This window comes from Siphateles boraxobius, unplaced genomic scaffold, assembly GCF_051911475.1.
Source record: "Siphateles boraxobius isolate OS27281-9 unplaced genomic scaffold, OSU_SipBor_1 20, whole genome shotgun sequence".
Taxonomy (NCBI): Eukaryota; Metazoa; Chordata; class Actinopteri; order Cypriniformes; family Leuciscidae; genus Siphateles; species Siphateles boraxobius.
The window spans coordinates 14,791,157-14,818,685 of record NW_027508811.1 but is presented as its reverse complement, the minus strand read 5'-3'; the positions used below and the strand labels follow the sequence as shown (position 1 = coordinate 14,818,685).

Sequence of the window (27,529 nt, the reverse complement as noted above, 5' to 3'; positions counted from 1 at the left end):
CGTTATATTTCAGTTTGATTTATCACACTTTTCCCTCAAAACCACGTTGGTCAACATTTCAACATTCTTGTGTAATGTCGTCCTCCAATGTTGCAGTCGATTGTATAAATTCAATTCAAATTGTATACGTTTTTTTAATAGGCTATGTATGTTATTGGCTCATTTAAGACCAAGAAACGAGCCTCACAACGACATTTTCTTTATTAATTACAACATTTTATCACCATTTCAAATTTCAATGATCATCTTTATTTTCGAAAACATTTCAAGAACACTTTATTTTAGATGGACAGCATTTACAAAGAAAATGTTCGAAGCAGAAAGTAAAAAGTCCGAATGAACAATTGTAACCGAATAAAAGAAAAGCACTTTGTGAAGTCATGAATATGACTGAGATAAATGCAATACAATGCAAGACAATATTATATTAGAAACCACTGTATTTTAACATGGCATTGATGGCAACATAACACTTCTATAGGCTACTGCAGAGTGAAGCCTGTTGTATTTTCTTTTCTTGTCTTTGCAACAGGTAAACAGCTGAACGTGTTCCTCGTTCTCTTAACAAAGGCATGTATACAGATAGCCTCATTCTGCAGGAAAGCATTTAGTAATGTAATCCGAATCAGTTGTTAGATAGAAAGATATTGTAATTTTTTTAGCTGGTCATCCCGCTATGTTATAAAGACCATTCAGTGAATTCTTCAGCTGTATCGTGAGCCGTGAAACCAACGTGTTTCCTGAGAATGTCTGCCGTGTTTACAGAGACGTTTTTTTTTAATGGCAGAGTTTATGTGGCTGTGAGAAGCATTTGCAAGAGTTGATTTCGTGTAGTCGCTGTCCATGGTTCTGAAGCAATTATAACGACCAGAATTCCTCAGTCTGATGATAGTCAAATCAAGTCAGTCAACTAGCCAAATTATTGCTGGATGCAAGTGGTAAGCAAAGATATTCGGACCAAGTAATAAATTGCATCTCTGTTTTCGTTCTTTGTATATCAAAACTAAAGTGACTGATAATGTTTAGTTCGACATTCTTCATTTTAAGGCTGTCGTTGAAACAACAGAACAAAATGCAATGCAGTGCAATTAATTTTTAATACAAAATGCATTTAAATGACAAAAATATAGGAAAGATTCTTTAATGTTTGGCTTGTTTTGGACGATTTGCAGAATTTATGTCTAATGCAATTATAAAAAGCTTCAAGAAATCTACATTTTACTCATCTTTCATAGAAAAATGCTAGAACTGGAACCTTTTAATTTTCCTTTTGTCTTATTATAACAGAAGATGATCATCCTCCTCTTTGTCAAGAACAAAATCAATAATTGTATAAACCTTCACGTCCCTTTCTCCACAATCGTCACACAACAGTGCGTTTTGTAGCCTATAGTCTTCAGCAAATCGTAAAATCATAAAAAGAAGTCAAACGTGCAATTAAATAACAAACCATTCTTTACAAGCAGGAACTCAACTGTAAAAAAAATCAAATATGTGGAAAAGAAGCTTCACACTGTAATGAAGAACCAGATTTCAGTTTTAAATCCCAGACGTATAACGTTGTTAAAAGTTGTGTTTATATGTTTTACTCCGTTGTGTTTAATTGAATGGTCTGTAATGTTATAAAATCAAGTTGGTTCATTCACTTCTCTCAGTAAGATACGTTCATTTCTTTTTGTCAAGTCCTCTTAATTCTGAACAGCAGAGGGAGCCTGGAACACGACATATTGCTTTTTCTCTGACTGCATCTCTCAAACTCCGCGAATCATGTTGACCATCAGAAACCTCTTTAATGACTCCAATGTTTATCCTTTTATCCCACTTATATAATTCACTTTTTTTACTATTTTATTAATAATGCCATGTTTATACCGCTTATTTTGTTGCATTTTGCACATTACAGACAATGCAATTTAACTTATTTAAGCCTACCAGTTTCAATAACACGGGTTATTGTAAAACTTTAATTACTTCAATGTCATTGATAACTAATTGCGTTAGGCCTATATCTAAGTTTAGCATGAAAGCAAATATGACAGCCATCCTTGTGGGGATGTGAGCTGTGTGGTTTATTTGTTTGTCATATGGTTAACGCACAGGCCTATGTGTAGATGTGTTGAATATCCCCACTTATTGTTTCACACATTTCTTAAGTTAAGCAACAACATCTCTTAAGTGTTTATGAACTTATACTGCCTCAATGCGCAATCTAATAACATGAAAATAAACGAAAGACCTTACTCAACAGATAAACGATTTGCGTCCCTATAGTTCCATTCACAATCCTATTTATGTAAGATTAAACACCGACTGGCATGAACTTGTGAAGCACGTCATCTTGAAATAACAACGATTACGCAATAATATTTCATGGATGTGTTTTACTTTGTCTTTTGTTCTATTAAAGCTTTTTTTCAATACAATAATTGCAGTCTTTATATCTTACAGCATGTGTCCCCATGTAGTCAACAATCAGGGGTAGGCTAATCTGATTTTCTCTGTCTCTCACTCACACACCGTTCCTTTTCGCAGAATAACCAGTACTCACGTTTATAATTTCGCCCACAGAGACGTAATCCCTTTGATTATATCTAATACCTGCCAAAACCCAGATGGCATGCCCACCCATCGCTCGGTGTGATAATGCCACATTGTGAAATCTAGCCATTAATATTAATTTTCAGTCTGCGAATGTGCCTGAACTGCTGAAGCTTAACATTCCTTAAAGAAGGCAAGACTTGACTTACCAGGGATTTTAAGAGCATTCCCATTTCGCCTCTTTCCGTCGTTTGAGGTAAAACTTGTATTCAGTGGGATAAGGTGGTCACAGTCGACACGACAAGGCCTATAATTAATCTTGGTCAGTCAGATTTCCTGTGTCAAATATATATTCGTCTTTGCGACAGTGGACAAAGTGGAGTAATGTTGTTTGCACTGGTGTGTTTTAGGGAATTAAACATGCTTTCGAAGAGAATGGACGGAGACAAAATAATTTCGTTTATAATGCTCACATTTCTTGACATTTTACATTAATTACTCAACAGCGATTTGCAGAGACTGAGAGGAACGCGCAAGAAGATAAATAAAGATTACAACTATATCTGAGAAATACATGCCATTTAATTTAGCACTATTAACAAGGCAAGAAAACCTTTTTTCCATCCAGGTGGTGGGTCAGTGCATGGCCTTCACTCTTGATCTGTCTGTACATCAGTCCAAAGGCATCCACAAAAATCTGTGAACCAGAGAGTGTGAGATCTAAGCATACTAGCCACATCTGGCAAACAAAACGGGCAGATAAAGAGGCAAATAAATAATATGGCAAATATTTTTGTTTACTTTTTTAATTTACATTTTGCCATTGGCTCTGTATTTGGGTTAAACCAGTAAAACGTGGCTCAATTCTCTGTAACATATTTGCACTGTAGTCGTTTAAGAAAGTTTCCATAAGAGTATACATGCCCACTTTTTTAATTAGAAAAGACATTGTGTAATAATAAATAAAACTTAGCAATATAACAAAAATAACAATAGAAAATGAATAAATAAGCATTTTTTATTAAGTACGTATTCACAAAACATTAAGAAGGGTGCACAAATAGTTTTTTTTCTTTTGCAATACGTTTTTCTTTTGCATTTTGTTTAGCACTAATTAACACGAATTAGTGTTAGAACAAGTACTAGTCGTGTTTGCCTTAAACTTTTTTTTTTATCTATAAAATGCTCAATACTGACTGACAGCTGCTCTTTGCACTACAACTTTATTTGAAAAGTTTTAATAAATTTGGCAAGATAACGTATTGGAACAGTCCTGTCACGTTTTCAAGCGGAATACGCGCGGAAAACCTACTTTTGTAATAATAAATGGATTACAACCAGAAAGACCCATAACGAACATATATGTCCTAAAAAGTCTTAACAGATAAAGTTGGCTAAAGATTAATGAAATCACTATAGCGCACTCTCTCCCTCATACCCGCACAAACTGCACGCGACAGTGCTAATCTCTCTGGTAAAACATAGATGCCAATAAAGCCCCTCTTTCAACATGTCATCAGCGCTGGACAACAGTTGCAGGAAAACAGATCTGCCGATGAAGTGTCAGAGCTAGTGGGAAAATGAGAGAAATGAAGCATGAACAGGGCATTGGGCGTTGATTTATCGCATAAACCCTTGGTCATTTCCATATATTAAAATGTGCCCAAGGGGCAATTTCCTTGAGCCACTACCCGTGGAAGGTAAGCACACGGCCAAACGAAATGTAACTATCTTTGTTTTTCCTTCTCTGACCTATGGACCTATATCCATTTTCCCCCAAACAGTGAAAACCTATATATTTACAAGAAGGTAGCATTTTAATACATTGATTTTATAGCAACGGTCATAGGTTTGGTAATCTGGTTTTTGTGTCATCCACAGGGCCTCGCGCATTGAGCTGAAACGTTATTTTAAGCATGAATCTGCCATCGCACTTTCCTCTCACTCTCATTTCCAATCGCTTCCTCTGTCACTCTCTAACACAAAAGCACCTTTTCAGTACGAGCGAGCGCGCCTGACCGTGGATTGGAGAGATGGATATTGCTATGCATTTAACGTCTGGCTGATTTATGATGGGATCAATCGCATTGTCATTTACATATTGAGATTCTGTTTGTACGCGGCGTTTTGTTGCAGGCTGATAGCTTTCATTCCTGAAGGAGGTGTACGCTCCGTTTGCGCTGATCAATGTCCGCCTGGGAGCAGGGACATACTCTCAAGAAAAGTGAAAATGTAAAAAAAAAGAAAGAAAAAAAGGCAGTCCATCAGCCAATGGCCTGAGTGGGTAGGTGCCATGGTTAGTGTTACAGAAGTGCATGAACGTCCTCAAAATTGTCCAGCAGCACCAAAAGCTACACAGCGACCGATCAGTCAAAAGTAAACGCTATTTACAGACGTTGCGCTCTAACCTCACCAATATTTGCTATTCACGCGCGGGGAAATATTCCTTCAGTTTAAGTCTACAGCAAACCCCAAACGCCATTTCTACCCACAAAATTTTCTTTTAACTCGACAAAGTTATTATTATTATTTTTTACGAAATATTCCGATCGAGGTTTAACAATGCAATCCTTTTGTGGGATGCATGACATAGGCTACATCCCTCTTGAGAGGTCCTAAAGGAATCCGTGGTGCATTTCTGTCAATCACACTGCACGGTCGCAGACATATTAGACACTTAAAAATAAAGGTCCTAGATAGAGACAAAAAGTGTATTACAGCTTTAGTCCGCATGCGAATCTTCTTATGATAGCCTACTTTTTATCCAGAAACCAATCTGGTGTTTTAAACCAATGTAATTATCTCTAAGCTTTTGTAATATGCAAATAATAGCAAATGCAAGAACCCTACATGTTTCTTTGAATATAGGCAATCGTTCTTTGCTTAAAACACATCATTATTATTAATTATTATTATTAATATACGCGCTGCACTCACAAAATCGCTGTAAATGTAGCTAGCTCTCTTTGTGCATGCTGGAGAATACTGCGCTGCAATGAAACTAAATCAAATGCTTTATATACAAAATTCAGATCGATACGGTGCTTTTTCACTTGTTGAGAACTATGACCTGAAAAGCATCGGCACAGTCAGTGTGATACAGTCGAGCGAATCCATTGGCATTCCCAGATAGCCTTCGAGCAGCGTTGACCTTTTTACCCAGCGCACCCAACTTTCGCGTTAAGATCTGACACCTCACGCCGAGAAAAAAAAAAACCCCACACACACGCATCAACACAGCAATCAGTCTTGGTCCAGAAACAAAGATGTCAGCGTATAACCCTGCAAAGCAGTTTCACTCACTCACTCGCTCGCTCATGGGTCACGTATTATCTCCAGCATTCGATTTCAGTTCCGATCGGTTCCCTATTGAATTGTGCCTTTTCCCCGCAGACTGTCACTTGTTCACGCAGCCTCTGCTTTGAGTCTGGAGCAGTCGCTATAGTCTAGTCGTACTTCTACTAGTTCGCAGGGGTGTCTCTCTCTTCCTCCCACCTCATGCATTGAACAAGCTTGTCATCGCGCTAGGTTATACGCTTCATGTCTCTTTAATTTCAAATGCATCGGCGCTGTTTACAGCATCTTTATATTTCTAAATCCACGCGGCGGTTTACTGACACCCCCCTCCTCCCCCTAGTCGCCATTCTCTATAATCTGAACACATCTGAAAGTTATTACCCCGTCCCCTTTCTTTCTAGTGGGCTGATCCCACAATCTATTCGTCAGTGTGTGTTGTTATATTTTTACAATTACACTCTTGTAGTATTTAAGTCCCACCTACATCGCTCGCAAAGCGCGCGAGCTAGTATCCTATCCCGCTCAACGTGATGTCGCTTAAGTTTCTGTGGGCTTCTGTTCTGGAGGAATGTGGTCTCGCACGCGGCTGTTGAACCCACATGCCCCGACTCGGAACCTGTCTGTCCTGTTCATGCAACCCGATCGTATCTCACCGAGAAGCAGCTTGCGCGCTACCTCTGACTGTTTGACCAGGAGTTGAGTGACTGTGTTTGAAGCACCATCAGTGTCCACTACGAAACCTTATATGCGAGGTCCCTCTCCCCTCTCTTTGTATATATAGCATGTCCGGCCCCCTTGAATCTCCTGTCCATTGGCTTTTCGTGCTCTGTTTTCCTGCGTCCACCCCCAGCGGGCGCGCGCGCTCGCACACGTAACACACACACACACACACACACACACACACACACACACACACACACACACACACACACACACACACACACACACACACACACACACACACACACACGCGCCCGCGCGCGCGCGCACCGCAGCGCACATTGCTTTCATTAAGCATATCTCCCCCCTCTCTCTCTTTCAGTGTGTGCGTGTCTCTCGCTCTCTCTCTCTCGCCTCTTGTCCGGCCCCCTGATCTTTCTGTCCATTGGCTTCTTCGGGTCTATTTTTCATGTCCAGCCCCTAATGAGTGTCCATTGGTTTTGTTATTTCCATTCCCTCCTCCCACTCCACGGCTTTGCCCTGCCCATGTTCTGTATGTCTATGTCCATCCATCTCCTGACGTTCAAGTTCGCAGGGACGTCACGTCCGCACTTGAACTTGCAGCTCAGGGGGGCTTTTGCCATTTTTTCATCTCTCTCTCTCTCTTTTCAAAAAAGCCATGACGGCTATCCCACAATCCATCTTCCCTGCGCCATCTTTGTATTATTTCTAATTTATTTTGGATGTCAAAGGCATTGATGAAGATATTTCTCTGGAGTCTCCCTTCTAACCCGGCTCTCCCGATGTGAACCGAGCTGAAAGCCACCACCAACCACCATGTCTCGCCGCAAGCAAGGCAAACCCCAGCACTTAAGCAAACGGGATTTTTCGCGTAAGTAAAGACAAATATATGTTGTTCCCGTTCCGTTTACCTGTTTTTGGCTCCGTTCTGTAGTGTTGAGTTGCTGGAGAGGAGCGTAATTCTCAGTGAAGACACACTGGACACTGGACAGCGCAGATCAAGTGGACTTTAGAGAAGAGAGCGCTCCCATCTCTGAAATGCCTTTACGCACACCTTCGTCCTCCGAAATGCCAGAAAAGTTTGCTTTCCATCGCTATACTTGGAGAAGTTCATGCCGACTCTGTGTTTAGGCGCATATGTCTTGGCTCTCGTGCCCCAGTCGCTTTGACCACTTAAGAGCAAGCGCTCACATATACCGGACTGTGGTGGGTATATGCACGCTGGCTTTCGCTCGCTTATTTGCGCTCACATCTCGTGGAATGTCCCGTAACGCTGTCTGTCTGTGATTCTGGGCAGGATTTCCCCCCTCACGCACTATTTTTGGAAGATTTTCAAAGAGTGGAAGTGAATTTTGATTGGGAAAAATCTCGTGTCCGACTGTTTACAAGCGCCGCGTGCGCGTACTACCCACTGCCAGCAAATAGAGCACGCATAGTCGCCTGTGTGAGACTAACATTACATTGAAACCCGTCTGCATATAAAATCTGCTTGAATTTGAAACTTAAGCTTTTCTTACATTTGAAGCAAAACGCGATTCTGATCTTCTCGTTTGGGCTTTCGCTTAAAAGCAGTAGGAGACGATTTTACGCTACGATCTTTGCCGTTTCGAGTGCATTTGCAAGGATAAATTCAAATTCACGTAGGCCTGATTTTGTCTTAAATGTCGGTGGCAAAGGTAAGACGAAACCTAAATGTAATAGGTTACAACTATTTAAATACAAATGTATCGAGAAACCCAGTCAGTTCTGCTATTTTTGTAGGCTACTGTAGCCTACTGCTAGGCTACTATTCTTAGAATTATCTTTATCATTATTTAATTTACTCTAAACATGTCTTGAAGTTATGTGGTAAGTTGCATTTTTGTAAACAAAGTGTGCTTTGTATTTTATAGACCTGAAATGTTGTCAGGAAGACGACAAAACGAAAACGTTTTAGCTCCAGTCTTTTAGATATTTACCTCAAATGTAAAGCTACAAAAGCATCAGTCCACGTTTTATTAGATAAGGATGTTTGACACAAATCCCGAGTTGTTGTAACATTGTAAAGTATCGTGTAACATTATTGGGTTTCCACACACAGGCTGTGGGATCTGAGCGCGGGTTACTCCGTGTGCTCGCTGCTGCTGTACATGGCAGAAACTCACCGCTAGGGGGCAGACGACGATCATAAACTAGACTCGAACCAGATCACTTTCACCGCTATCGTTTATCTATTTTTGACCATATGTTAGCAAGCGCGAAACGTATTGTATATGAACTGGTAACTGTTTTTTTTTAACCCCGTCCTGACCTGGCATGACATGTAGAATTTTTATACCTTGTATTTTTGTACCCTAGTATCAAGCAAACTAACAAATGAGGATTAGGCACTAGCCTATAGACCAAATGTCAGTCTTGATAAACTTTGCTATCTAATTCATAATTACACGGAAGGCAGTTATTTTTTTAAAGCGAACGAGACACTATAACGAATGAGCTGTTATTTTTTTTATTCTTTTATTTAAAACCAGCTTTAAATGTCCACGTTCATACACACAGCGATAGCCTATTTCAGAGAAGAACTATTTGAAAATATTATCATTGTTTTTTGGCATTAAGCTTCTTTTGATTTCAGAGACTTGAATTGATTTGAAATATCTAAATATATTATCTGGTTTAAAAACAGTTTGAATGTAGGTAATATCATTGCCAGCGCTGTGAGTTGTGGAATTTAAAACAGTTGGGAAAACTCAATATGAAACACTTTTCCACAGTTTCCACACTTTCTGAGCCAACTTATTATTATTATTATCAGTTTTTAAAATGTCTAGATTGTCGAATATTACTTTGCAACATATTTACAAAATCGTTGTTTATTTATACAAGACCAGTCAAGTTTCTTTAGCCTAATTAAACAATATGCATATGTACGGATATCTTTATATTGCAGCTGCGATAGTAAAATAGGTATATAATTGTTATAGCCAAATGAAGTGTTGAATATAGGCTGCTATTTTATTGTGACGTATTTTAACTGAAATATATATTTTGTAACTTTATAATAGCCTACTCGCTCGCTATTATTTGTCTGAAGTTTGGCATATATCGATTATCTCTATTTTATCACAATCACATATTCATTACGAATCAATATCACTTTGAAGAATCACTGTGAAGAATCACTCTGTATCTATGAGAATTAAAATAGTTTTTGAGTTCACTTTTGATCGCTTAGGTTTTCTTTTAATTATTTGTATGGTGAGCATTTAAACTTGACGAAAAGCATTACTCCATATAGAGAAGGGGGGATTATCACACTTCATCTTTGTTATTTCATGTGCAAATGCGTGGGATATTTTCCTGATAAGCACGTCTAGGAGGTTCTCCACATCTGCCCCTCATAGCTGCCCCAGACTGGGCTGAAGTAAATTTATCCGACCTGCACATGATCCCAACATCTTTTTTTTATCAAAATCTGTACCAATCATCACCCACTAAAATTAAAATCTATTTTTTGATTCTCTGTGGTTTTAGGTTCATTAAAGCATGAAATTGGCAGCTAATAAAGAAGGTCAAGATTCTTAACCGTTAGCAAGCTAGTTTAACCTCTGCGCAAAAGCTTTCACTAAACAATCATTATAAAATACCCGAATGTGTGTGTGAACCTTATATCTAACTTTGTCGTGAGGGGAAAAAGCGTGAAGCATGTATTGCTGCAGGTGTGACTGTGTTGGGTTAGCTGGATATCTACACGTGTTGTCCATGCAGTCATTTCACGATCCAGATGTGTGTATCGTTGAGTGAAACAAAGAGTCAGCCTGAGATGAATTTACTGTAGTTTTAAACACAATGCTAATGAACCAAAACAGATATAACAAAATTATGTTACTTTTACATTTAATAAATTAAATGTTAATAAAATGTCAGGCCCTTGCTATTAGTTATGAGAATCTTATGTTTTTGTACTTGTTCATTGAAGTTCAACTGGCAATGACTAATTGATTTTCTTTTTTATGTTTATTATTATTATTATTATTTATAACTTGTGTGAGGTAATTACATTTAATGGATCTGAAATTAAAATTAAATACTAAATTAAAATGCTGGGAGTTTGATGTGGAGCATAAAATGTTTTTCTTTTTCTTTTTGTCCGGATATAAATGTGCTCCCTCATTTTGCCTGCGTTCATTACAGCACCCAGTCTCTAATATTCCCTCTGCTTTTCGTTCCCTCTGTGTCGCATATGGATTCTTCCTGTGAGCAGCCGAGCCCCTGTCAGCCGTGGTCTCGGAGGAGAGGCAGGAACAGCGCGGGCTGGTACAGGTATCTCCAGAGGGAGACCAGGACCTGCTCACCTGTGGCCAGTGTCAGATGAACTTCCCTTTGGGAGAAATCCTTATTTTCATTGAGCACAAAAGGAAGCAGTGCAATGGCACTTTGTGCATGGACAAAGCAGTGGATAAGCCCCCCTCGCCCTCGCATGGTGAGCTGAGGAGAGCGTCCAACCCTGTGGAGGTGGGCGTCCAGGTCACGCCGGAGGATGACGACTGCTTATCGACGTCTTCTCGAGGAATCTGTCCCAAACAGGAAAACATTACAGGTAATCTCATCCCATGTGATTTTTATTTATTTTGTTGTGTCTGTGTGAGGAACGTTTGTGGTGGAGCCGAGTTGTTGCGTGGGCTACATATCGTAGACACATGTCCTTCCTCCGTGGGGCGTCTCGTTCCCAGCTCTGGAGACGTATCAGAACGCTGAATATTTTAAAGCTGTGGGGCAGGAAGGGGAAGGGGGTATATTCAATCAAACCTCAGAGTGAGAAGCTATTAAGACCAAAAAGAGGAACTGGCATTACTTCATACATAGATAAAAAAAAACAAAAAAAACAAAAAAAACTGCTTTATTATCTTAAGATCATCGCTGCTTTGAATCAAGCATCTCCTTCAGTTTGACTCTGTGGGATTTGGATAATTAAGCTCAGACTCTAACCGTAGATCACACATTCCCACCACCGTCTATATGCTTCGGTTTAGCACAATTTCACTTTGTGTTTTTTAAATCCCTTTTCTCTGGTAACTTGTCGTTCACTCCCCTCAAGGCCCATAGTTGTAGACTTTGACTTAAAAGTTGCAGTTTTGTTACTGGCCGTCAAAGTGGAGTGCAAAGGGTGTGTTCTTAATGGCACGACGGGCCCCTCATCCCTACTGGGAGAAAAAGAGGGATTGAGAGGGGGAGATTTTGGCACTGGAAGGGCGGTTCGAGGAGTCCTTGCTGTGACAGGAGAGGCCATCCCCCTCGGTGTGTGTCCACAGACTCATGGGAAATGCCTCTCTGTGCTGCACAGCCTCTCTCATGTGGTCTCGACAGATGTATCTTGATTTCGTTGTGGGTTCTTGCACAGCCACATCTTATCCGTATAAATGCACGTCTGCACATTTTCACTTTCTGTCAAAAAAGGAAAGGAAATGGAAGGCCGTTTGGTTATTTTGGTTTGTCAGGGAACAATAATATAACACTAATTATTTGTTTGAGTTTCGTGGATGTGCATTTTAATTAGAGGTTGACTTGCACTATATAAAACAGAAAATACAGTCATAAAAAACAAGCTCCTAATTTCCACTGTAAACAACTTTATAAAAAGAAAAGAAAACGCTGGAATCTTAAAGCAGCATAAGTCTAATCTTCCTTAAGCTGAGCGTTAAGTGAAATTAAGTTGTCGGCGTGCTATTATGTGTCCATGAGTGTCTTGGGCTGGTGGGGTGATTTAGAGTGGCTGTTTTTTAAATGTAGAAAATGTGAGAGTGAGACTTTCCAGTCTGTTTTTCTGCCCTGGCTTTGCGTTTGGTCATTCTCTGGTCTGCCTCAAAGATCAGGTTCCAGGAAGCGTCTGGGTCCGGTTAGCCCCATCAACAGTCATTTGGACTTGACCCTTTGCTCTGGGCTAATTATCGGCGGCTGAGTTCAAGTATCAAGTTGTTTTCCAACAGTTCCCACTTGCATATTTTGAGATGGAGAAAGTGCATTTGTATGGTCTGTGTGCATATCAAATGTATTCAATAATCTGCTGTGGAACACAATGCTGTGCTATAGTACGTTTAAATTTGATCAGATATGGAGGCTGAACTGGGTCATTTGTGTCTGCTTGCCCTCTTTGTTTTTAGCATGTTGATGCAGTTTCAGCACAAATTATACAACCTTTATGCGAGCCGGCTATTGCACACGTCTCTTGTTTCTGTCAGCCGCTAAACTGGGTTATTAAACTCATTTACATCATAATGTATCAGGGTTCAGCTGATAGCGTTGGGTCACTGGTATTATGTGTGCTTGTTATTATTATTTTTTTTAAACAATTTTGTGAGAAGGACCATAACAGATTCTCAGCATGTTACTGAATATGCTGCCATGGCAGGTCAGACAGGGAAGAGATATTAATTAGCCATATTATAGACGATTTCAGACATAACACATTCAAGGTTAGTTATGACTGCAGCTTACCATGAATATGTAAACTAGAATTCTTTGTGATAGTGTGCGTGTATCTGTACCTGGGTTGGAGGTGGGCTAGAAAATCACAAAACTGAAGGTGATAGTTTAACACTTTAAAGAAAAACATTTGTATTCTGTTATTTATGTATGCATTTTTGTGACATATATTCTATCTATTATTTATTTTGTTGTTATATGTTATTTTTTTTAAAGATTTTTATGTACATTCTTTCTATGAAATATTTTTATATATTATTAGAATTTTTTTTTTTTTACATAATTTTTATTCTTAACTTTTATTCGTTTATATATTTTATTTATATATATTTTTAATTAATGTTTAGTTTTATGCATTTTATTTGATCTATTTTAAGAGGGATCATTATGGTGTAGTTCGGATGACCAAATAAGGAAATTGTTATGTGTGATGTAACAGCTCCATTTCCATGTAGAGCAGTTCAGTGTGAGGAAAAGCAGTACCTGCCACAGAGGAATGGACTTGCTGTGTGAGCATAGAAAGTGGCAATACACACATGTGTGTGGCTGTCTATCACCCCAAAATAGCACAATGTATCCTGGTGAGAGGGCCTTAGAGAAGACTGAGACCCTCTCCTCTCCCAATGCTGTGATTTGATACAGACATAATGTATTTATTTAATTTTTAATCTCTAAATGAAATTTTGGAGCCGCCAATTCCCTGAAAATGTCTAAAAATTAGACAGGTTGTCACAAAAGTGTCTAGTTGAATTAATGCTGCTCCCAGAGCTTTGAATACGCTCTCTTGATATAATCTGCATCGTGTCCTTTGCTTCACAATGTAAGACGTCTGATGAAATGTAAAAATTATGCAGAGTAACATCCTATGATCTTCTGTTTCGCAACGCGTTGTCCAAAAACATGTCGATGGAACAGATTGAATTCGCTTTGGCTCACGATATGGGGGCCATTTGGAGCTCTGAACTTTTTTTATCAAGCGATTTTCAAGACTCTGTCTTTCGCTATGGCAGCCCTTCAGAAATTATGACTGCTCTCCAATAAATCGGCAGATTAAATCGGACTAACACTGCCGCCATGCAGAACGGACCTCAATACAGATAATTGTTTTTTAAATGGCCTTTGCTGGGTGGGTTTTTAATGCCTCTAACTCTCCTGCTCGCTCGCTCACCCATTTTGTCACTCTTTCCCTCTCTGCTATGCATATGGCTGTAACAGTCAATGTAAATCAGGGGCATCCAATTAATATTGAATCAATTACACTGTGTGCGATTGTCTGGCATGTGAGCTGCCTGCAATTTTCTGTGCCAAAATGTGACCCAAATGAGTGGCTTAACAAAGACCCCAGCAATTTAAGCTTTTTTTCCCCTTATTGTTTTTTTTTTCTTCCTCCTTTTTTTAAATCACATATTATCTGGAGCTTGACGATCTGTCATGATCATAATTATCATCAAAGCACCCTTCTGGAGTTCAGCTGCGAGTGTGCTGACACTGATCGTTTTTTAAGAGGACTTGTGAGGAGCAGCGTTAGCTGACGTTCAGTCATCAATGAGAGCCGAGGCTACCACGACAGTTGCTTTTATTTTCTAAACCGCCGTGTATAGCATGGCAGTGTGTGTGACAGACGTAATAGACGGCACATGTGAAAATATGCATGTATACAGAGTCAGCTCAGTGTCACAAGATCATTTTATTTGTGCAGGTGTGTGTGCGCTGTCACGGCTTTTTATTGGGGCAACACCCAAACCTTGCATGTCCTTTTTTTTCTTTGCAATCAGGAAAATGAATTATAAGGAAGCGACAAAGAGACATGTCTTACCCGAACGGCGATGGTGCCTTGAAAGAGACTCTTTATGAATATGTTTTCGAATTTGAGGGGGGGGGGTCTAATTTTTCAAACCTTTATTTTCTTTCACCGTCAGGATTTCTTCACACACAAGCCCCGTCTTCCCTTTCAAAGAAAACCGCGCTGTTGTATGCCCATGTGTGTTTGTATGTGTTTGTATCCAGTCCCTGCATACGTACCATCTCATGTCTGATCTCAGAAAAATAGCATTACTGAATATGTGAGTGAGTGTGTGTGTGTGTGTGTGTGAGAGGTGTGCAACTTTTCCAGAGGGATGAGGTGTAATAATAGCACAGAATGATGTTTAATTCTCTTGGAGCGGTTTTGCTGCATGTGGAGATGTGTCTCGCAGCATCCCTCGCAGAAACATTGTGATATTCTGCATCCTCGGGCTTGATTTGCATGATACAGTCGGCTTGGTGCTGTGGGGGTGGACGGCTTCCTTTCATTCGCCATTCTCATCTAATGGGCTACAGCACACATTTTTTGTTGGGTTGGGAATTTTGTGTTGCCTGGGAAAAAAATGAGAAACGAGAATATATATATTTTGTTATCTGTGCAATACCATTGTTTTTATATTCGCTTGAAATTGAGAGATATTCAATGAAAAAAGTATATTTAAAGTCTTAAAACCCTACAAATCATGCCCGTTTTACCTGTTTTTTTTGCGCAAAAGCTGGTGTGCAAGGAAACAAAGGTATTTAGCAGCCAGACGGGCACTGCCTGGCACGGTGCCACCCGCTCCGTCTCAGTTCTCCCACCCCCGCACCCCTTCATACGCTCTTAGCACCCAATGACGCTCTCAGCCCCCCCCCCCTCCTGCAGACAATGGCATCGCCTCCTCCATCGCAAGAGGAGAAATACCCAGCTCTCTCCTTTCTGTCTGTCCTCATCTCCATAATGCCACCTGATCACGCCATCTTTCCTGGACTACCTCGAGTGATCGCTTTGTCTTTCTTCCGGATGTTAGATGAAAAATAAAAGTGATTGTCTGCTCAATGTAAAACGCTGTTATTGTTCGCAGGTACGTGCAGGTCTAGAAGGTGTAGGGGTTGATTTTATGTTCGTGAGAAGTGTGGTTATACCTGTACGGAGAGATTTTGTGATAATTTAGCTGATATTCAAGCTCCCCTCTGGTCTGATCTCCTCGTTTTATTTGTACCAACATGAATGCGTGTTTTGCATGTGGGTGGACGGCCACAGACCCACTGGGTCCTGTCGTATTGCAGCTCTCAAATTGTGTCAGATGTTTTAGAGGAACGTGTCCATAAAAATGTTTATGTACTACAAAGCATATTTATAAATCTCTGCGGATTACAGACAGCTTCTATAAACACAGATAGGAATGGTGCCGAATTACTAGGCCACGTGTGTGTGGCTGCGAGAGGCCTGTGAGTTTGTTTGTGGTTTTCTGCAGCCGTGTATGCGAGGTGTGTGTGAGTTGGCACTAGTACTGCAGGACATCCCTCAGTGGCCAATGCCAAAGAGAAATTGGCACAGAGCAGGGCTAGAGGCATCGGGTGGGCTTCAGGAGGGGTGTCCTCCACTACTCTGTTTACCTTTTACACACACACACACACACTGTCAGACACATGCGATGGCCTCGTCACTGCTCCAGAGCTAGGCTAGTTCATTTTTTACTTCTGTCTTCTTTCTTTTTGCTCTATCTCTCCTGGTATCACCGGGCGACACAACTCCACTATGAGGTCACCTTGACCAGCTTTGCCCTCGCGCCAGCCGGGTCGCTCAATACGATCAATTCATCTGGGCTCTAATGGTTACAGATGGCAGGACTTGAGTCTCTACAGACACCTTGAGCGCTCTGTGTTTTTTTTCTTTCTTCTCCCTTCCTGTCTGTTTTGTCGCTCCTTCTATCATTCTGTCTCTCCTAATCTCTTAAGGGAGGTCCGCTTTCCACCTGTAGGGAAGAAAAATCACAAATGAGATCGCTTTAGCATCTCAAAAGCTGATCAAAACGAAAATGTGATTAAATTGAGATTTTTCTATTCAGAAAAAAGGGAATCTCATAGAAGAGATTTCAGATTGTGCTCAGATTTGCCAAGAAATCAAAGTTCTTATCAAATTCTTCAAGAACTGCATTATCTGAGCTATAGTTTTATTTCATTTTAATTTATCCACATTCTTGTTGTCTGTTAAAAGTTATCTCATGTGTGTTTAATTTCGATTTTCCCTAAATAATTTTAGCAAAACATCTGAGAAAAGATCAACTTTGTCTTATATTTTCCTTCTAAAATTCTTTTATCCTCCTTCTTAAAGTTGTTGCTTTAAACTGAGCTATAAAAGAGCATGCGTTTTTTTTGCTGTAATCCTGTGCTTCTCAGATTTTTCTCTAGTTTAATGTTTCATACCGTGCTCAGATTTGCCAAGATAACCAAGGTTTGCAGTCAAATGAGATCTCCGATGGAACATTTCTTATTAAATTCTCCCATAACTGAATTATCTGAGCTGTAATTGTATTTGATTTTTAATTTATCCTACAATTCTTTTTTACCCCCTCTTAAAGTTATCACCTGAACTATAAAAAGCAATCTCTGAGCAATGAAATTTTCCTCAGGGAAGTGCCCTCAGATTTCTCACACAGGTGAAGACGGGATGTTATACCCACTTTCTGATCCGGTTATGTAAAATAAACCAAGAGAGGCTTAAGCAGGACAGGCCGTCTCTTGCAGGCTGGTGGATCACCGTCAAATCCTTTCACTCAGACTTTTACTTGAAGCCACTCCACACCCCTTACCCATGTGAGGTCCTCCAGAACGTGCGTGCCACGACTGGAGCTGCTGTCCGTATCTCCCTCTCCGTGTTTGTGTGTGATTTGGGTGGTTGCCTGCTGTGCTCATGTTGGTATTGGGTGCCTGCCTAGTTTTAGTGGGTTGTAGTGTTTGTGTATGTGTGTGCACACGTATTTGCGTGTGTATGTGGTTTAAACTCTGCTGCGGTGACGGTATGCAGACGCGTTGCGTGACGAGGGCTCAGATCTTTCATAGATTAATAACGATTATATTTTTTTTGTTTAAAATGTATACATGTAAAATTAATCCAAGGATATCAAAGGAACATGAAAAGCCAGCACATCCAAAAATGCATGACCAAAAAAGTACACAATGTGGTGTTTTCGAGCAAATCAGCTCTTCATTGGACTGATGAGCTGTTACTTTGTTTAGCATTTTTTTAAAAAGCATATAAAACAGTTTAACAATAGGTTGATGGTTATGTTTATTTGATTCTTCTTATTGTGTTTGATATTGGACTTCTCACATAGTCTGATAAGCTCACTCTAGCTTTGTATGCGTGTGTGTGTGTGTCTGTGTGTGTATACTGTATATAGATCCATATGGATGCTCAGAAATGTTCTGTTCTGTCAGTTCCAGTGGTGACTATGCTCTTCTTTACTGTGCTGGAGATCCGTTTGGGTCACAACCCCTCACCCTGAGCAGGACGGCCTGTCATACTCTTTCCCCTCCTGCCTGCCAATAAGTTAATTGCTTTATTTTTAGATTTGAGTGGGATGAAGCCACCCAGATCCCAGCTGCAGCCCACACAGACTCAATCTACCTGTGAGCACAGAAGCTCTAATATTTGATCCATGTACAGTTAGACACAGATATCAACCTTTCATTTCATTGATGAAGACAAGGATTTGTCGTTCCATGAGCGCTCATCTGAAAACCTTATTCTGTCAGTGTAGTTGAGGATAATGAAGTTTATTTCTCAGCGATATGTCTCATTTTGTGTTTTTTTTATAGTACAAAAAATGTAAATATTACTTTTTTGGTGCAAAATTTTCTTTTGATAAATACTATGTATTTGTATCTATTGCTATTTGATTGAATTGAATCACTTTCATTGTAAGTATAATATCGGCACTGTAATTTGCATAATGAATGGAAAATGATTATGGTTCTATTTTAACAAATTATTATACAGGCACTAAAGCTAGTTTTATTACCGCTGTTACTGGTCTACCTCGTCAGATGTTTGCTATACCACAAATATTGAACCGCTTTTCAAATTGACCATTTACTCAATAAACCGGCAATTGCCAGAACAGCGCTTCGTCTCTATGAATTAACCAATCTGAACAAGAGAGGACAGAGACAAATAAAGATTTCGAAGAGTCGAGTAAAGCTGAGAGCCAGCTTTGTTAAGCAGCCATTATTGTGTTGATTGGTCTCTGAGCTCACACCTAGACCCTCACTAGCCTCCGTCAGGCCCACGGGGCTCACATACTCGCTTACACACACACACGCTGGGCAGCTTTTCCTGTTAACAAACTTGAGGAAAATGGTGCAACATCTACTCGTAAAAACATGTGCTGGCGACACACACAGAACACACACACACACACACACACACACACACACACACACACACACACACACACACACACACACACACACACACACACACACACACACACACACACACACACACACACACACACACACACGTAGTGTTTCCATGTTTTATGGGGACTTTCCATACACATAATGATTTTTATACTGTACAAACTGTATATTCTATTCCCTTACACTAACCCTACCCCTAAACCTACCCATCACAGAAAACTTTCTGCATTTTTACATTTTCAAAAAACATCACTTAGTATGATTTATAAGCTGTTTTCCTCATGGGGACCAAAAAATGTCCCCACACGAACAAGGATTTCAGATATTGCCATATCTGAAATTATTATACAGGGGACATTTTGTCCCCATAATGTAGGGTTTACCAGGCCACACACACACACACACACACACACACACACACACACACACACACACACACACACACACACACACACACACACACACACACACACACACACACACACACACACACACACACACACACACACACACACACGCTACTTCCTGACTGAATCTTACTGATAATTTGCTCAGGCTCATTTGAATTTTAAGCACTTCTTTAATCTTCAAAGCCTAAATTGCTTTATGAATATGCATGGTGTGGGCAGACTTTAGTTCATTACCTAGTTGTAAATTCTAATGACCATTAGGTCTTCTCAGTAATTGCCAATTGTTTTGCATTTTTGATTGGCCTATTACCATACGCATTCTGAACACATCAGCACGGCCTGTCAGACCTTCTGCAGGGAGCTGTGTATGAGAAAGCATGCGTGTGTTTGTAAGTGTGTGTGTGTGTGTGTGTGTGCATGCTTCCACAGGGGAGGGGGTCCTGCGTAAAAAAAGAAAAAAGCAAAGGTATTAATTGCTTCTGTGCTTTGCTTTTTTCATCCCAGATTTTGAGCGAGAAATGGAGGATGTAAATGAAAGCAGCATTTTGTATGTGAAGATTGAAAGTTCACCGGGAGATTTGACATATTTAATTTACTTGATGACTCTGCACACCCTCATTAATGCACTTTGCATACAGCGGCACACTTAATCACTGCTGATCAGACCCGGCTCAGCCCTGCGCTGTAACACACTGCAGAGATAGCAGTGAGAGCCTCGTCTAACCACTCAAATTACACACACATGGAGGACGATTCTACCTTCTGCATATGACAACATTCACACATTTTTTTCTGCTCCAAACCCACCGTAAAACCCCTTCCCAACGAGGAAGCAGATGTTGAGCACCCCCCCCCCCCCACACACACACACACACACACACACACACACACACACACACACACACACACACACACACACACACACACACACACACACACACACACACACACACACACACACACACACACACACACACACACACACACACACACTTGCTGGGATTCAAATGCTAGTGCCATTTTCTGAGAGTGATTTGTCTTACTAAGTGAGGCTCTCTGTTAACATGCTGAGGGAAATTAATTAAATCTTTCAGCACGTCGCGTGTGTCCCTCCACATGTGGACATGTGGCTGTAATGGTTCCAGATCTCAAACATGCATTCGTACAGTCAGAGGAGCCCATATGGAAATGCACACACATCTCAGTGTATGCTTTTCCCAAAAGAGAGACTGTCATATGTAATTGAACCAGGAAGAGGCTGCTTGTGGACAAAAAATGTCAATCAAATAAATGCATATTCTAATGCATATATTATAGTGAGCAATTAGAGGAAGAGAGCTGAAATAAATACAATTTCAAATAAAATTATAATAATTATAATTTAAAAAACAAAAACAAAGGGAAATCATTTAAAATAAAAATATTTTGCATAATACGTTTTTTTGTTCCTTTTCCTTTCTCTCCTCGTCGGTTTATGTCAAAAATGGTTCGAGGGAGCACTGAAACCTACATTGCAATGAAAAAGAATTCTTAATCAGGGTAAAAGTAAGTTGTGTATGGCACGGCTGCTTGGTTCATTCCTTGGACGGACCCGCTGGTTTCAGGAGAGGAGGGGGAGGAGAATGGACTCGGGCCGGTGGGACTCGGCAGACACTGTTTCCTCCGGACTCCTTTAGCCCTACCCTGGCTGTGAGCACGCTTCAAAGTTGTTAATATTCAGCTGGGAAACCGTATCCAGAACACAAATAAATTATTAAGTGCATGAACTTTTTAGGCAGTAAGATGAACTGATGGGGCACATCTGTGAGATCCAGGGTCTTTTTTTATTTGCGTGTGCGTGTGTGTGTGTGTGTGTGTGTGTGTGTGTGTGTGTGTGTAGCGCGGTGTAGTATGGGTTTCTTTGCATGTATGGGTGTGTGTGTGTGTTTGTGTGCATGTGCGGAGTGGATCTGCCCTTTCCGACTTCCCAGCCTCTGGTCTCCGGCCAAGGGCATGCATAATTGATTCCAAATGTGCTATCATTTTCTTGATGTAATTGCCTTAGTAAGATATGATGAAATCTAATGGATAATTTATCGTCTCAAAATGGGTAAAGAAAGAACGAAACGGCTGTGCATGTTTAGGGGAAGAGCGTTGGCTGTCCGTTTGACTCCGTCCCGGGCGGCACATCTGATCTCTGTAATACGGGTTGATTAGTTCTCTTTTCTCCTTGATTAGCGGACTTAAAAAGCAAATATCTCTCCATCCTGAGGTCTTCTCTCCGGCCATCTGTGTCTAATTCCGTCTTGAATTCTGCTTTAAGCTCTTTTCCCTCTTTGTCACCATCTCTTTGCACCTGTGCAGCAGAGAATGTGTTGTCATCCTTTGGGAATTATGTTTGTTGTTTGATTGAGACGTCTTGCTCTGGACTGCTTGCAGTCAGCTTGTGTGATGTGTTGTATGCCGCATGCATTCACTCGTGTGTGTATGTGTGTGTGTGTAAGTGTGAGATGAGATCCTGGCAGAGGCTCTGGACTGTTTGTTTCACAGTGGGGGTTGTGAACCGTGTCTGTTTGTGCTCTGAACAGGAACCTATCCCTGATGGGTGCTGCTGTCTCTAGTCTGTTGCATGAGCACATACACACACACACACACACACACACACACACACACACACACACACACACACACACACACACACACACACACACACACACACACACACACACACACACACACACACACACACACACACACACACACACACACACACAGTGGGGCTTTACCTGTGTATTTGAATCATGCATGATATATAGACGACCTGCTCATGTTGAGTCTTCCTTAATCCTTGTATCAATTTTCAGAAGAAACCAGGAATGATCTGAAAAGTGGGAGTGGACATATTATAAACTGTATCAGGCTTATGAATATTAATTAGTTGACGTAACATTTGTCTGGTAGTCCTTGCTGTAATGGATGATGTGTGGCATAGTAAATTAATGTTTATGTTTGTGCGTTTATTTAGTTTTCTATCGAATAGTAGGAGAACTAGAAACCTTGAAACCTATTTTTTTTTTACAATGCATAAACAGCTAAATCAGATTCTCAAATGAATGACTCTTCTTATGTGACGGTACTTTTTTAGTCAATCAAAAATACACCCTGCAACCAGTAAGTCTGATTCCCAAGTGAATACTTTAAGTGGGTTATTTTTTTTAGTGTATAACAAACTTTTTTTTTTAATCCATTGGAGCAGTTTCTAATTCAATTTGGCTCGCTTACTGATTTGCAAGTAATTTTACCTTGTCTAACTTCATGAACCAAGAATGGATAGAGTGCTGTGTTGTGTTTAAGGGTCAGGAGATCAAAATCACTGTGTTCCTGATTGTTTGCTCACTTTGTTATTGGTTCTATTTTGTTTTACATTCATTACATTTCTTATTAAATCAACATTTGTTAACAGTTTTTTTCCCCCTCAAATATATCCAAAAAAGTGGGTAAGGAACTTTCCAAACATTTCTGATAGAATGGTGACATGTCTTATACCACATGATTTATCAACTGCATAGAACATTGTGCAATATGACAAATGTGTTACCTGACCGAGGAAAAGTATGAAAAGAATATATAATGCTGCCTTTGATTGAGAGACAAAACTGCAGTGAAATCGCCCTCTGTTTGAAAATCCCTGCAAGCAAGGACTAAAACACTTTAGTCCACTTCTTTCCCCCCCCCTTTCTTCTGCACTTTCTCTCCTTCTCCCTCCCTTGTTCTTTTATACTTTTCCCTCTCATGAGTTTCATTCCGTTGCATGTCATTCCAGGGAAAATCCAGGAGGCGTATGTGTCTCGACACGTCTGAGGCTAATGCTAACCATTCTTTTTATCTCGTATCTCCCCTGCTCTTTCTCTCACAAACTCTCATTTTCATCTTTAATTCTTATTTTTCGTCTTTTTCTCCCTTATTTTTTGTCACTCTGTATTAAAGTGTCACACGGTGTACACATTGAAAATTCAAAATCCATTTTAAACCTGAGAATAAATAATGTTTTTTAAAATAAAGCTACGTTATAATTTAAAATAAGAAATTCTTTGTATAGACTGTCAGAATGTTCTTGCTTCCATTGAAACACAAAATGCTCTAAGTCGATAAAGCATGTGGTGTTCATGCAACATGAGTGCTGCTGTCATTAAAACTAATACATTCTAAAATGCATTTTTCATTTTTTTCAGGTTGTCAGCTGATAATATCATTTCTAATTGTAAATATTTAAATACATTACAAAAATGCAAACTAGAAGCAGTTTCAGTTTTTGATATCTAATAAAACAGAGGAAGAGATGGATCCAGGTTAGAGAGGGCCTGGTCAAGCACATCTGTGCCTGTGAGGGGGCATTGGAACGGGGGTGGCAGAATGGAGGGGGCATCCACCACACAAAGACAAAATTGTCCAGTGGGTCCATTAGCCTCCTTGGACTCAGTGTGGTCAAACTGGCTGAGCCAGACAGGAAGATAGATTGCTTTGTCAGAGTCCCAGGGCGAGCCCTGAACCTGAAGTACTTTGTTTATCTCCAACAAAAAGAAAAGGCTTTAGAATAATCTACGTCTGTTTCTTTTTGGGAGAAAGAGAGAGCGGCGAGGGTTTGAGGGGGTGAGGGAGCCGCTGGTTGAAGGGGGAGTGCTGGGGGCCCTATGGTGGTTGTCCATTAACAGATGAACTTGGCTGAGGTCCAGCTGTTTGATGAGACCGTGTCATAGCCCGCACTCACTCAAGCCTTTACAATTCCTTTCACCCTCCTCTCTCGCTCATCAGTCGTGCTGCCTGCTTGTTTTTTTTCCTTACCTCTCATTTTCATTCTCCTCTCTTTCTTGATTTCTCTCTCTCTCTCTTTTACTGTACCTGCAGCCGATTCCTCAAATGCTTCCAGGTTCCTTTTTGCTAAAGGCAAAAACAACGCTACTTTTCTCTCACCACCAGCTGCACACACTCCAATGTCAGAACCAGTTTAGACCGGTTACCTGGCCTTGTAGCCAGGGCTCCGTCATCTTCTTCTTTAGCTTGGAGGACTTTTGAGAACAAAAAAAAACCAAAAGAAAATGAAAGCACAATTCTGATAATGCTCATGACCTGCAGGTACCCGCTTGTGATTTAAAGGAAAGAAGGAGTTCAAATTAACAAGAAAAAGCGCTGTTAGGTTGAGAAAAACCCGCTTTGATCGATGTGTTTGAGAGGTCTTTTTATGACTGTTTTGTCCATTATGCTGAGCTTAGGCTATAGCAGTGCATTAAACGGGACATGAAGGCCTTGTGTGTGTTTGTTTGACTGGACAGGGTCAACTGCCGAGTGAGCCATAGCAAGGGCATTTCCTCTGTGGAGTCTGTCACTGTCCGCCCAGTGCCTGATCGCCACTTGCTAAACAGCTCTCTGAACCCGGGACCCCTGATGTATGACCCACTTACCCTCGGCCAACAGAGGACACCATCGATTTCTCCCTCTTCTCTGAGGGATGGTCAGTGAACCCTGGGCCGGCACTGACCCAGCAACAGTGATTCATCAGTTGTGACTGTGCTTCATAATTCATTCCTAGTGATATTCGAACTTTGGCTAGGTCGTTTGATTTAGACACGGGTCTACTGGGTTCCCACAGGCATTAAAACCTGGAAATATCAGGGAATTTTATGCCTTTAAAAACTATAATGGAAATTAAATTATATATTCTCTAGTGAATATAAAGTTTCAAATGTTTGGGGTCAACACTTTTTTTTCTTCCAGAAATGAATACTTCAAGAATACATGAAATTGATCAAAAGTGACAGACTTCAATGTGATAATGTTACAAAATATATATTTTTTAAAAATAAATAAATGCTGTTCTTTTGAACTTTCAATTTATAAAATAATCCTGAGCATATTAGAATGATATCTAAAGGATCATGTGACACTGAAGACTGGAGTAATGGCTGCTGAAAATACAGCTTTGCAATCACATGAATACATCACATTTTAAAATATATTAAAATAGAAAACAGTTATTTTAAATTGTATTTAAAATTAAATTAAATTGTATTCAAATTTTATATGTAAATTGTATTACTGATCTTACTTTTTTTTGATCAAATATAAACAGCCTTGGTGAGCATAAGAGACTTCCCATACAAACAGTAAAAAAAAATTTACTGACCTCAAACTTTTGAGCAGTATATTAATATTGGATATTTATTGTATTTTTTTATATGAACAACCCCCCCCCCCCCAATTCAAACAATTTACACTTATCTATAGCACATTTTAAATTGAAAATGTATGCTTCATCTTTCATATTGTACATTCATTATTCAAATTAACTTTTTTAATTTTAAAATGTTGTTTTTTTACCATTAATTTAGATGTATAATATTGGCCAGCCATCAGCCGTAAAATGAAAATAATTATTGTCTTATTGGTATTGGGCAGAATTTTAATATATTGTTGCAGTCGTAGTAATCATGGATGTTTTGAAAAGTCACAAATGCACACCTCCTGTTGATTTGATAGAACAGATCTTGACTCGTGTGAGTCTTCGATTTGCTTGATTTGTTGGATTTCGTTGTATCAAAACTAATAGCGGGGAAGGTGGGGGGCTCTGATACATAAACTTTTTTAAATATTCTACAATAGAATGATCTCGAGAGGGTGAGGGTAGACTCCTTCCTTCTAAGGCAATGTGTCATAAAAGCATTCTGTCTTATCTGAGGCACGGCCCACTTCCCCATCTCATGCTAGGTTCTGTATCAAAGGTGAGCTTGGACACAGGGAACAGAGGTCAGTACTGGTCTGCTCTGCAGTTAATCAACCTTGGTATACACACACACACACACGCACGCACGCACGCACGCACGCACGCACGCACAGACACATCTGCCTTAGACCAGCACAGCTACAACAGTTATCCAGTCGATCACTCAAGTGGCCACCAACTGTCAATCACAGGTTGGGGGTATGAGGGGCGACTCTGGCCTAATGCTTTGAATGTTTTTGTTTAAACGACAGATGACGTTGTCATTTAGATTTTTCCAGACAAAAAATATGTATTTTTTCTTTTATATGGCTATATTTGTGTGTGAGAGTGTGGGGAGTGTGTGTTTATGTACATTCTGCTATGCTCCTCAAAGCATTCAGTATGTCACCAGATGTTTATGACATAATTGCAGTTCTTTTTATATCTATTTTTATTAACCCGCACCAGTTTTAGTGGAATGATTTCCTGGTGAGTTTTATTTTTCCTCAAATATGTGTTTGCCAGAGGGCAGTCACATTTATTTGTAGGTGAGTGAGTGTGTGTGGCTGATCTGAATAGTCAGTCTAGAGGTTTTCTACAGGTGCTCTTTAAGGAACCGGTTGTGTATATCTCCAGCTCTTTTCCTGAATTCACGGCGACACACCAGCAAATGTGAGTCTTCTGTCAAATGCTTTGTATGTGTGTGTTATCCGTCTTCCTGAAAACCATGTTGTATTAAAGGGATAGTTCACTCAAAAATGTAAATTCCTCATCATTTACTCACCCTCATGGCATTTTGAACCTGCAAGACCTTTTTCATCTGTGAAACAGTAAAGTAGATATTTTGAGAAACATTTCAACTGTTTTTATACATATAATGGGGTCCAAAACACATTTAGACCCCATTTACTTTCATTTAATGGACCAAAAAACAAATAAACAAACAAACAAAAAAATTCTTCAAAATATGTTCTTTTGTGTGCCACAGAAGAAATAAAGAAATAAAGTATCCCTTTGAACACCAGCATAAGGTATGTACAAGTTCGGCACCCAGTACAGTGTTTTGGTGGCGGATACACAAGTCACATTGTGTGTGCTACATGAGACGGCTGGTATTTCAGAGTGTGTTCATGTTGCCGCTCATGTATGTGTGTGGAAGAACGGACGGACTGTGGTACATGTATCCCGATTGGGG

At 40.0% G+C, this 27,529-nt stretch overlaps 1 protein-coding gene and 1 long non-coding RNA gene across 3 annotated transcripts in view; one reads left to right on the top strand and one right to left on the bottom strand.

Moving 5' to 3' along the window:
* Nucleotides 1-226: 226 nt before the first annotated feature.
* Nucleotides 227-6,584, bottom strand: LOC143745100 (uncharacterized). Its single transcript, XR_013205945.1, has 2 exons — nucleotides 5,846-6,584; nucleotides 227-3,235 (listed from the first exon to the last, which is right to left on the bottom strand). It is a non-coding gene; the product is annotated as an uncharacterized LOC143745100 (long non-coding RNA).
* Nucleotides 3,609-27,529, top strand: part of bcl11aa (BCL11 transcription factor A a) — a 65,612-nt gene continuing 41,691 nt past the window's right edge. The window contains exons 1-2 of one of the 2 annotated variants that reach the window (XM_077236985.1): nucleotides 3,609-7,387; nucleotides 10,760-11,095. In XM_077236985.1, the coding sequence (XP_077093100.1) occupies nucleotides 7,333-7,387; nucleotides 10,760-11,095 (391 nt within the window). In that variant the 5' untranslated portion in view covers nucleotides 3,609-7,332. Of the gene's footprint in view, nucleotides 7,388-10,106; nucleotides 10,308-10,759; nucleotides 11,096-27,529 lie in introns of those variants that run through there. The other variant, XM_077236986.1, reaches the window with a different exon arrangement.